Raw genomic sequence first — 12,308 nt, 5'->3', positions numbered from 1 at the left:
AAATCCAGGATAAAAAAAAAGTTTACAGGATTCTTTTAAAGAGCTGAGCCATAGCATCAAGCACAAGGGTCCAAGCTACAGATGATGACTAGAGGAATTACTGCAAACCATGGATCCACGTACGAGGCTCAGATTGGAGGCATGAAAACTTGTTGGTTGCCTTTGTTTGAAGGTGGTTAGACCATCTGGTAATAACTAGGTTAATGTATTTTCAGCAACCTTGCTTTTCTGTGGTCTATACAAGCAGATTGATCCCAAACAACATACTGACGATTGATAGTTTTTTCAGAATGTATGCACCTTCAGAATTTTTTTAGGAAATAAAACTATATTATAGAGGTGTGCTGGTTTTCTTTCTCAACTTGATATCTCTGTCTCCCTTGTAATAACCAATTATATAAGATATTTATATCTCAAGATTTCCTTTAGCTTCGCCAAGGTAGACATAGGCAGTAACGTTAGGGAGGTGGTAGGATTCCTCTACAAAAATAATATGCACCCATTTAAATTGTGTACTAAAAATTCTTTCTTTCCATGTAATGAGGAAGGGATTCACCTTAGAATGTATCTTCATCCAAACTAGCCCTTATTATTCAGAGCATACTAATATAGAAGCCCTGGATGAGGCTTCTATCAGAATTCTCGCCAGCCTCCAGTAGATATAAAACCCCAAAGAGACATTATGCTTTCCTTTTTCCAAGTGTGGTATTCAATGGAAATGTCTGGTCCAGACCAGAAAATAAATGATGCATATCTAGACATTTCATCCTTGAGGTGAATGATCTGTTGGATTAAAGAAGAAGACCCGAGAGTGAACTGAGGCTCTCAGGAAAACTTTCCAGTTTGTGGAACAATCCCAAGCCAATTTATAGAATGCTGAAGGCTAAAATTCAGGAAAATATCCCAGCCCTTTTGTCATCCAACTCACACCATCACTCTATTCGCCAGTCATATTTTACATTGATAGATGTGGGGTTTGTATTATTGTGATTTCTGCAGATCTTTAAAAGGGCTACATTAGGGAGAATATTTCTCTCTGAAGCTGGAGCCTAAATGCTTTAGATCAAAATACACGCTTTCCTGTCAAAAAAGGAAATATAGTGAGGAGCTGACTTTTTTAAAGAGTCATACTGAGGAAGGGAGAAGAATACTTTTTGCATGTATCTGTGTGGTAAGAGGGAGGAAATTTAGTGCAGAAATCTGCTCAGATTAGCCTAAAATAGAGTTTCTAGATGAAATTTGCTGCTTACCTCTGTTGTTATTACACGATCCTATTGTCAATGATTGACGAAAGAGTCACTGTCTTTTTTAAGCTATTCAGTGCTAGGAGTTACAAGTGGAATTTCACCTCTCTTGTGTGTGTGTGCGTGTGTGTGTGTGTGTGTGCGCGCGCGCCCCTGATGACCAGCTTAAAGGACAAGACGGTATAGATCAACCCAAGCTGATGCTGGTCTAATAACACACTCATGTACATGACATTAGGCTCCAAAAGTTTTCAAAGGCACCCTCTGACTCTGTTGCCAGATACTATATTTACAAGAAGAGCTGGCCTCCAGTCCAGATTGCCTGTACACTGAGTGGTGAGGGGTGCACATCTTTCCAGAGAAGAAGGAAACATTTTTGGTTCCTTCTCTTCCCACCATCTCCCAAGTAGAGAAAGGAAAAGTGGATTACAGTGCTCACAAGCTTGGGAAGCCACTCAACAAACCACAACTTCTGGGAAAGAAGGTATAGAGCTTTAAGTTACAGAATCCTCTGAATGTGAACCAAAGAACTGAGCTTGGAATTTGGGGACTGCGAAAATATCTGTGTAGGAGCCTCAAATTGTGAATGCTGCTGGGACATCTGAGAGACACAAACAGGGCCCTTCCCTTCCACTCTGTATCCCTCACCCAACCTCACTGGCTTTCCCTTTACAGGAGAAGACACATACACACTATAAAACAAAAATGAAAAAGCAGTTTTACCTTCCTTTCACCACACACACAAAACCCTTGTTTTTCTCATTTTGTTTTCCATGTTGACACTTTGTTACCCGTAAGCATTTTTAAAAGCAGAGGTCAAGTGGGGGGCAGGGGGAAACGGGTGAAGGTGGTCAAAAGGTAGAAAACATCTGGGGATGTAATGTACGGCCTGGGGACTATGGTTAACAATACTGTATTGTGTATTTAAGAGTAAGTAAGAGAGTAGATCTTAAAAGTTTTCATCATAAGGAAGAAAACTTGTAACTGTGTGAGGTGATGAATATTAACTAGATTTATTGTGGTGATCACTTTGCAATATATATGTATATCAAATCATTATGTTGTACGCCTTACACTTACACAATATTATTTGTCAATTATATCTTAATGAAACTGGGGAAATTGTTAAAATAAAAGCAGTGGTGTATGAGGTCACTTGCCCTTACTTTTTGTTTTTAAATCGTGACCCCCTTTAGCTGTAATGACTGATTGGCAGGCTCAATCAGATGCTTAGCGCTGGTTAATGTCATAAAGTTTTTGAGCCATGATGAAAGATAACTCTTACTCTCCCTTGCTTGAGCTGTAGAGTGTTTCATCAGCTTCTCCACCGTGCTAACTCTTAGGAAAAACATTCCTGTTGTGCATACATGGAACTAAACCAAACCAACCAGGATAAAGGACACCTAAGTAAGGTGCCCTCCACCCACTTCTTGCTCACTCCCAGTTTTGCAGGGCCAGTTGCAACTGGTGGCCAGCTGGAATCCTGGGTGGAAGTAAATTAACTGGAAACTCGAGTCACTGCTGCAGTCCCCTGGAATAAAGGAACAAATGCCAGTGAAGCATGGCCCCAGAGCCCACCTCTGGCTACTGCCCACACAACTCAGAGCACTTCTGTGCTCAGGCTGGCAATCACGCAGACTCGTCTGCCTTCTGCATATTTGCCTGTAGGATGGAGGCCAGGCCACAAACTTTCACACTTCTCCGATGCTCTAAACATAAGGAGCTCAGAGAGAATGCTTCCTAAAGGAACTAAAAGAGGTGTCTTCCCACATATCTAACTCGGGATAAATATTATAACCCTATTTACTTCTTGAGAAAAAGCTTCAATCTTAGTTCCAAGTTTCTATGAGTGATATGACTATGTTACTACTACTACTGGTATAGTAGTAGTTTTTATTATTATATTTCAGGAATAGCATTTCTAATTATCTTGTGGATTTTTGCTTTCTTAGGAAGAAGGAATAAATAAAAAGTTGCTTGGCTTTTCAAGACAGAAGAGGGATGGTAAAGGTAAAAATAAGTAAATAAAGTAGATAAGAGACTCATTTATTGTAAAATAACAAATAATAAAGTGGTGCTTTAAGATAACAGACTTGCCCCACACCCAGGTTCTTTCATAAAGAAAAAGATGAGGGAGGAAGGGAGGGAGGGAGGGAAGGGAAAAGAAAGATCTTATTATTTAGGATTTAAATTATATCACCCCAGCACAGCAAAGCCTCTTTTGAAATAGCTGCCTCTTTGTAGGACACACACCTTAGTCTTGCTAAGAACACAGAAATTCAGAAGTTTAAAACTTACTGGGAACTTCACAAACTAGAGAAAAGAAATAAGGCAGATTTGCATCCTTTTTTCCATTAAACCATGCCATCAGGAATGTATTCTACAATAATTTCCTTCAGGCAATTTCATTCCCAGTTTTCACTGTTTTTTATTTTCAAGGGAACAAAACAGACCCACACTTTCTTTACCTAACACTAGCCTGAAGAATCTATTGAATTATATTGATTTTTCTCCCTTTGAACACAAGCTCATTAACCTGAAACACTAAGGGGATAACTATATTTCACTGAGCCTATAACTGAGTGTCTGAAAATAAAAAGATTCCAAGACAGTGATACAGCTCTCTCCCTGGGATTCCCAATTTTTTTTTTTTTTTGGCAAATTCAGCTGCAGAAGCTGTGACATTGCTTCCTTAATCCTAGAGAGTTTCACATCAGTTATAAGCAGCTTTCTTTAAATGTATCCTTCTTTATTGTAATGTTTAGCAAAATCCGGTTTCCCAGCTTTCCACCAACTTCTGTATTCTTACAGGCTACTGGGGAGAAAATGTTAGCATCCAACAGTCGTGCGGCGCTGACAGCAGGTTCCGCTGCCTCCTCTCAGCTAAGTGAGCTAGGGCTGATTTGAGAAGCTATCTTGGATGTATGGAAATGAGGTCTCCTCCAAAACCCCCGGGGACTTCCTAGCAAAGGAAAAAGCCATCAGGAAAAAATTAGACAACACAGACAGCAGAGGCAGCCTGCTAGACAAGTCTCTCCAAGAAGCCCAATGAGTGGGGCTGCATTTATCTTCCCAAGCCAGGAGATGTGACCCCACTCTTCCAAAATAATAATCATGTAACAGCTATTTTACCCAAGAAACCAATATAAAGTACTTGTGGTTTTGACTTTTATTTGAGATCTCTGATGAGATCAAATGATCTATACCCTTTCATTCAAGGCAACAGACGTCTTCAACTGTTTTTTAATTTGATTTATCCTTTGAAACAGAAAGTGCATTACATTTAACTGGTCTTGCAAAGGGGGTTTTCTTCTCTTTACAAACCGAATTCCTTATATAAATTAATAAAAGTTAAAGATGCTAATATATCACCGTTAGCTTAAAAAAGAAAACAATTTACATAGTCTATAGTATTCTTATGATACAAAACACTTCAAATTCAATTACAGCAACTAAATGGATTTTTATGTTTCTGACCCAGAGCAGTTGTAACAATTCCCACCATCTACTTTAACACGCATTTTTATCAGAAAGGAGTTAAATTAAATACAAGCTATTGTAGCCCCTCCCTCCCCAACACCTTCTTTAAATCACTAATAAATAGCAACAAACGACTGTGCAATTTCGGAGAGAAACAGAGAGGCAGGTCTGAGGCCCGTCCTGGTTCCAAGTGTTCTACTTCAAGTGCTGGAGGCGGAAGCCGGGTGCAGAGCCAGGGGTGGTCCGGGAAGAGCGAGAGGGATGAAGGGGAAATGGGATTGATCAAATCCAAACCCAGGAGGGGAGCGGGCGAGAGAGGATGAGAGCATTCTTTACTACGCTTCTCCAGTTAAGCAAAGGGGAACGTGGTTTGAATAGCTCTTAAAAGGGGAAGGGGTCGCAGAAAGGAGGTCCATCTTTTTACACCAAATTCAAAAAAGCATTTTACATTTTAAATATTCACAATAGAGTAACTTCTAGTCAGTGAGACTCACGATTTATTTACAAAGAGGCTTCAACAGGCCACTTTAGTCGGCACAGCAGTTTGTGCGGGAGAAACATCCCTCTTCCCCTCTGTGGCGGCCGGCCGCCCGCCCGCGTGGCTCCGAGGTCCCCCGCGCGGTGGGTGTCGACGGGTTCAGAGGCCTTCTCAGCGCCCCCGCCCTGGCCAGCGGCCGCAAGACAGGGGCGGGGGCGCGGGGGGACACGGGAGGGGGGACGCGACTAGGACACCGAACGGGGCGGTAGGGTGGCCCAGCTGCGGCGTCTGTTGCGTTAGTCTTGCGGTGTATTTCCTGCCCTTCTCTGCCTTCTCATCATCCTCCGAGCCTCTCTCCCCCGCCCCGCTCAACTTCTAGGTTAAAAAAATAGATATGTACATCTTAGAAAATAGCAAAGGGCCCCCGGCAGGCGGGGCCGTGTCCTCCGGGCCCCGAGGAGCGGGAAGACGGGATGCGCGGTCCCCGCGGCCGCCGCGGAGTGACCGGAGGCCGGGCGGGCGGCGGGCGCTCAGGACGAGCTCTCGTTCTCGGACGCGTGCAGCAGGAGGCCGCCGCCGCCGCTGCCGGACTTGTGCTTCTTCAGCAGCTGCGTGATTTTCTCGTCGTCCGAGTTGGGGTCCAGGGGCTTGTTATAGTCGTCGTCCTCCTCCTCGTTCTCTGAGGCCCCTTTCAGCCGCTCGGTTTCCGAGTCCTGCTTCTTCTTGGCCGTGGCCATCTCGGCTGCGTGCTTCTTCCTCCACTTGGTCCGGCGGTTCTGGAACCAAACCTGGGGGTCGAGAAAGCGGAGAAGAGGGGAGACAGGGGCGGAAGGAATTTAAGGTGAGCAGAGCCAGGCAATGCCTTCTCTCCCGCATCCCGCAGTCGCTCCTGCGGGCCCCTGACGTCTTGACACCCTCCCTCAGAGTCCTCCCAGGTCTGGGCCGTTGAAGTCGGTCTCCACTGCCCCAGCTTCCTCCGAGTATCAGGCACCAACAAACTGACTGCCGTTGCCATAGTGATGGTAACACAAGAGTATTGAGGTTGTCAGTGAGTGATTTCTCAGAAAAGAAAAAAACTTGGAAACTTAAAATGAGTTTCCCTAAAAGAGTTCGCTTGCCTACTTTCTCGTTTGAAGTAGAAAACTTTTCCCTTTCGTAAAGTTGCCTCATAATGACTGCGATTCTATTCGTTTTTAACTTTCTTAGATTAAGGTATTTCAAGCAATCTGAAGTGTACTGGCTTTTTAGTGTGATTTGTGGGAGAAGACACAGCATTTACCCCAATTACCTCTGTTCTTTTCACTTTGGGGTATGTGTCTGTTTCACTTATTTCAGGTCTGAATACACACAAATATGGTAGGTAAACACTCCCCTCCCCATTTACACTTGTAATGTATGATGTAAAGTTTTAAAAAAAAATCTGCTAAAATAGAAACCTCAAATCAGTAATAATAACCAACATAAATGCATGAAAATATTTAATATTTGAAAATATTTAAAAGTTGAAATCATCATAGTAGTTTGTGTGTCTTTCTCTGTCTCTCTGGTTTAATGTTTTTCATAAAACCGAAGTCAAAGTAAGAATTTTCATCAGTTATTTTTTTAAGTGAAATTTTGCCAGTTACATTACTTCCCACTATTAGCATGCCTAATCTTTCACATATTATTTTAATATTGTCCCTCCCTAAGAGATTCATTTTTATACAAATATTTTAAACCTATTCATGATGTTTGACATCGTGTTTCATACATATATTTTAACCTAAAGCATCAGCAATAGCAACCAATTTCCCAAACATATTGAATCATCCTCTCTTTATGCTTCTCATCCATCTTCTCATCCGTTATGTATTTATCTAGAGAATCAGAATTGTTAAGAAAGTGATTTTTAGTTTCTTTATACAGCTATAATAATTCACTTCTAGCCACGCCGACATATTTATGGTGACAAATGAAGACCTCCAGATTACTGTGGTAGGCTCTGTACCAACCACTGCAAAAATAATTTTAACTGTGATGGTACTCTAATGGTAACATACAAAATCACTCCTGAAATGCATTTTATGGTGCTTATCTGTGGGGAAATACTCTCTGACCAGCAGATATGGCTAACGTTATCCCTACTTAATTTTAAAAGCAACAATATAACTAATGGAAACAGACTTAAACACACACACCAAAAAATATATATATACATACATATATATAATATAATGAAAAAGAGAAACAAAAGAGAATACCAGAAATATAGGAAACCAATCCCTTTATATTTCAGGGAAAGATTTCTCCAATTTGATTCCCTGGAAATACACCGTACAACTCAATCATAAGGTAAGTGACATTTTAATTATAATTTGTTGTCATAAACAGTAAAACATCTTACATCTATTGATAAACTTATATTTCATAATACAGTAATAATCTTGTCATTTCATTTGGAAAAGTACTATTCCAAAGTGGCTGCCTCAGGTAAGCTAAAAGCAGATGCATCCATGCTAAGTGGTTAGATCTTGTGGATTTATTGGGGTTTTTTTAACCTGCAAGTTAATACAGTAGCACTATAATGCTGATCTACATTAGGGAATTATATAACTAGTGGAGACTGAGTTGACAAACAAAAGCTTGAATATCCTTACAAGTAGAATACATAGAAGCTATCTAACTGGCCTGGTCTATTCTCAGGGCTGATATTTCCGTAATGCTTTTATTCTCTAATAATGGCGAGTTCCCCCAGCACATGCTGCTATCTAGATGAACCTAATTTCAAAGGCGGAGGCTTGATTCCTTTTGTTCATCAACAGTTTGCCTGCCCGAGAGATCCCAGAGCTTTGTAACCTCCCCCTCCATCCCCTTCGCTGATCTCATCGCTCCCCTTGCTTCTCGGACTGCACCCTCGGGCGGCTGTTTGTTAGTTTGGTGTGTGTGTGTGTGTGTGTGTGCGCACACGCGCGCGCATGACGTACATAGGAGAGCTCTCCCTCGAGGTTTGCAAGGTCCACTCACCTTGACCTGACTCTCCGTCATCCCCAACGAATAGGCCAAGCGAGCCCTCTCGGGCCCCGCCAAGTATTTCGTTTGTTCGAAAGTCTTCTCCAGGGCGAAGATTTGCTGGCCCGAGAACGTGGGTCTCGTGTGTTTTCTCTTCCCATCTTTGTCCAACAAAATGGATCCTTGATCTACGAGAACAGATTAAAAAAAGAAAGGAAGGGGGGAAACAACCAGTTACGAGCGGCTCCGCTGAGAAGAGACGAACTCCAGAAACAACGTTGTGGTGGGAAAGGCAAGTGTATTCCGCGGCGGGCACGAGAAGTGCCGTGGTGCTTGCAGTCCCACTGCGCTTCTCACTTTGCCTTCTTACACCCACCTGTGTTTTAAAAGCGCGTGTGTTTGGAGCCGCAGTAAATAACCTTCTGCCCAACGACGTCCAACAGAGGGAGCGCACTGCTGAAGTTTGCCGAGGCCCAATCTCTAGGCCCAGTAAATTAAGGCATGTGGGTACGGGGGGGGAGGGGGTGTGGGAAAGTCCCCTCTCACCGCCTCGTCTAGTTGGGGCTCGTTCGGTCCCGGGGCCTTTGCGTGGGGGTGACTAGTTTTGTTCCTTGACCGCTTTCCTAACCTGTGCCCGCGCAACAAAGAGCGCCTTGTTTTTGGAACACAAGAGAGTTAAATCGCCCCCGCGTCGAACGCCGCTGCGGCCGAGGGGGAGGGGACGCCGCCTTTGTTGGCGGTCCCTACGTGGCCATCCAAACGAATACAATAACGTCTCCCCGACAGCCGCCCCCGCCCCGGCCGCCCCAGTCCCGAGGCTTCCGAAGGGAGCCTCCGCTTGGCTCCCCCAGCTTCCCTCAGTTACTGCCGCTCAGCCACACGAAAGAGATCAGGAGACAGAAGAAACTTCGGGGACTCGGTCAAAAGCAAAGAACAGAGCGAGAAAAGGACAGGGGACTGGCCCCTAAATGCCACCTGGGAGTATGGGAGCTTCCGCGGCGCGCTGGCCAACTACCTATAAGATTAGGGGGATCCTGGGGTAACTCAGTTTCGAGCAAGATCTTTGCGGGATGTTGCATTTTCCCCCGTCTTTGTCCTGTTACCTCGTTCTTCCTCCGGTTCTTTCTCTTATTAGGATGTTGAGAGCCACGATGCCCCTCAATATGTCCGGGGCCGAGGCAGGTGGAAAAGCGAGGGCCCAGAGGTGGGGAGCGGCCCAAAGTGGTGCTTGCCCTCCTCCACGGGCCGCGGACCTCTCTTCAGTGGGCTCACCTGGGCTGAGCGTACTCGGGGGACGAGGGGGGCGGTGGTGAGGGCGACGAGGTGAGGTGGGGACACCCTGGACCGAGATGTACATGCAAACATGCGTTCGGCTCAGGGCTGTGGAGGGCTCGTCGCTGCCGGTCCCCACCGGTTCGTAGAGAGGAGGCCAGTCAGGCTGGCGAAGGTCGAGTGGGACTTCGGCATGGGACACTGGAAAGCTGGGGTGCGGGCTGGAGCACAGTAGCCTCTCCTGCCCTCCCCACCTCTTTAACCCAGGACGGGCATGCGGTTCTGGCCGGGCTGTTCCGGGAGCAGCCAGGGCCTCGGATGAGACACCCCCCGCACCACATTGTGTTCCGTGGAGACGCATGCACACCCGTTCCGCAAGGCGTGCCCAAGGCTTGGGGAGAGGGGGGCGCTTGGACGCAACCATGGAGCTCAGGACAGCGAGAGTTCCTCGCTGAACGCCCTGGCCCAACCTAACTCGTGCGATTCTGGCGCTGCCAAACTACTCGGCAGTCAAGAGGGTGGACTCGGCATGCACACCAGGGGCCATGACCTGAGAGCGGGCAGAACAAGCACAACTGGGCGCAGTCAATTGTACTCACGAGGAGTGCAGGCCAGGCGTGCGTCCCTCCAGGGCGGGCTCTGCATCACTCCTGGCCAGAAGATAGGCGTCCGGCCGGGCAGCTCGGCTAGCGGCTTGGGGTACCGACCCACGGCGGCCACGGCCGCGGCGCTGGGGCTGAAGTAGAGCCCGGGCGGCGGCGGTGGCGGGCTCAGGCTGCTGAAACGGGGCAGGCCGGCCAGCAGCCCCGCTGGGGTTGAGGCGGCGGCGGCAGCGGCCGCAGCTGCGGCCGCGGCGGCCGAAGCGGAGGAAGCGGAGGTGGACGAGGAAGAGGAGGAGGAACCGGAGGGCGAGGCGGAGGGCAGGGCTGCCCCTGAGGCCACGGGCATGGAAGGCCGGCTCAGGATGTCGTTGATGCCATGTGGGGTGGCGGCCGAGAGTTGCTGCGGGGGGCTGCCCAGGGATGAGAGCCCCCCCGCGGCCGGGGGCTTCAGGCTGCCTGGGTTGTGGGAGCCCAAAGGCGGGGAGGGTGATGACGAGGAGGACGAGGAGGACGAGGAGGAGGGGGGGCCGGCGGGCAGCGCGGGGTACGCGGCGGGGTACAGCGGGGTCTTCATTTCTGCCATGCTGTGCAGGGCGGCCAGGGGCGGGCTGCTGAGCAGGAACGCGCTCTGCCGGGTGCCCTCCATCGCCCCCACAGCTAACATCCCACGATCAGGCCGGAGCCCGCAGCCACGCAGCGGGAGCGCCGGCCGGTGCCCCCGGAGGGGCTCAGGAGAGCTAGAAGCGCCGAGGGCGCGAGCAAGGAGTCGCTCCGCACACCAGGAGGCGACCTGCTAACTGGGCCAAGAATGCAGCCGCTGAGAGTTGCTCTCGTAACTGCGCAGCAGAAATGTCCAAACACACCAGTCGAGAGGCGGTGGCTCGCCGAGACCAGCGAGGGTCCAGGTGGTTTGGGCTGTCTTTTCCCTCTTAGAGTCCCGGATTCAATCCCGGGCTCTTCTCTCTTCCTCACTTTTTCCTCGCCGCTCAAAGTGCGCTACTTCTCATCTTCTCCCTCTTGGAAATAAGCAAAACAAAACCCCAGCCGGCCCCAGAGAGCTTGTAACAAAGTTAAGAGTCACCGAATCTCCGCTTTGATGTGGGAGAGTGGGGGCTGGCTCTTTTTCTTTGGGGAGGTTCAAAGGACGCCGGGTTCCGCCCGATGAGCTCGTCCAATCTTACTTGGATGCCCTGCTCTTCAGGCCACGAGGTTGATTCGCACTCAGCGCTCGGAGCGCGAAGGGAGAGAGAGCATCCAGCCCGCGGGAGGATTTGGCCTCTGGGCGGGCTTCCTCCGCCAGCGCTGCCCGAGGCTTCTGTGCCAGAAAGGGCAGTGCCACCAATCCCTGCGGCTCCCGGATTCGGCGCGCCGACCTGCCTTCCCCTCTGGGCCACGGGGCACTAGAGTTGCAATATTGAAAAGAAAAAGGGCGAGAAAAACACGGAAAAACAGACTAAGTGAAAAGTCTGACGGCTTCGGTTACAGCTCCACTCGTCTGTCCACTTCTGAAAACGGGCCTGGCGACCCCGGCCCCACCCCCCACCCCCAGCGCCCTCTCTTCCTCTCACTCTCCGCCTTTGCCTCTCCTCTCTCGCATTTTCTTCGCGGCTCTACAGGCTTCGCTCTTCTAAGTCCTGTCCTCTGGCCAAGCTGACCCTCTCCGCGGCTCTTCCACTGCCTCTCTCTCCTCTCCTTTTCCCTTCGGGCCTGACAGTTCAGATGAAGCTCTCAAAGGTAATAAAACATTTGCATCACTCCCTACCCCTCTTTAGCTGGGGGACGAGAGGGAGGGGGAAATGGGGGTCCAAAATGAGAACTTTGAAGGACGTCACTCCGAGGCGGCCGGCAAGGGCGGGGCCGAGGAGCGGGGTGCAGGCCGGGGGGCGTAACCACCGTCTCCAATAGCACTCAGCCTTGGGCCTCGCGTCGCCTCCGGGTCGCGCCCACTCGGGAGCGCCGCGCCTTCTGATTGGCTTAGGAGGACGAGCCGTTGGGCCGCGCCCGCCTCGTTCCCGCCCCCTCCCACTTCCATCCCTCCTGTGGGTGGGGCCCGGAGGCGGGACCTGGCGAGTGGTGAGGTTCGGCCGCTGGCCCAGTGGACGCCTCAATTAATTGTGTTAAATAAAACGGGAAGGGGGGGGAGCAGAGATGAAGAGGGTATTACTTTTTAAAGAGAAGAATAATGGAAACCCAACCCTTTTATGGAAAAGCAGTTCATATTCTTCCCTCGCCTCCCCCTGGCCT

The 12,308-nt window shown here is 48.6% G+C and overlaps 1 protein-coding gene across 1 annotated transcript; it reads right to left on the bottom strand.

The window, feature by feature from the left end:
- Nucleotides 1-5,732: 5,732 nt before the first annotated feature.
- Nucleotides 5,733-10,728, bottom strand: NKX6-1 (NK6 homeobox 1). Its single transcript, XM_060147177.1, has 3 exons — nucleotides 10,062-10,728; nucleotides 8,206-8,378; nucleotides 5,733-5,990 (listed from the first exon to the last, which is right to left on the bottom strand). Exons 1-3 carry the CDS (start codon nucleotides 10,726-10,728, stop codon nucleotides 5,733-5,735), a joined length of 1,098 nt encoding a protein of 365 aa, XP_060003160.1.
- Between the last annotated feature and the right edge of the window lie 1,580 nt (nucleotides 10,729-12,308).

This window comes from Lagenorhynchus albirostris, chromosome 4 (assembly GCF_949774975.1).
Source record: "Lagenorhynchus albirostris chromosome 4, mLagAlb1.1, whole genome shotgun sequence".
NCBI classification, from domain to species: domain Eukaryota; kingdom Metazoa; phylum Chordata; class Mammalia; order Artiodactyla; family Delphinidae; genus Lagenorhynchus; species Lagenorhynchus albirostris.
This window is presented reverse-complemented; position numbering and strand designations above follow the sequence as displayed.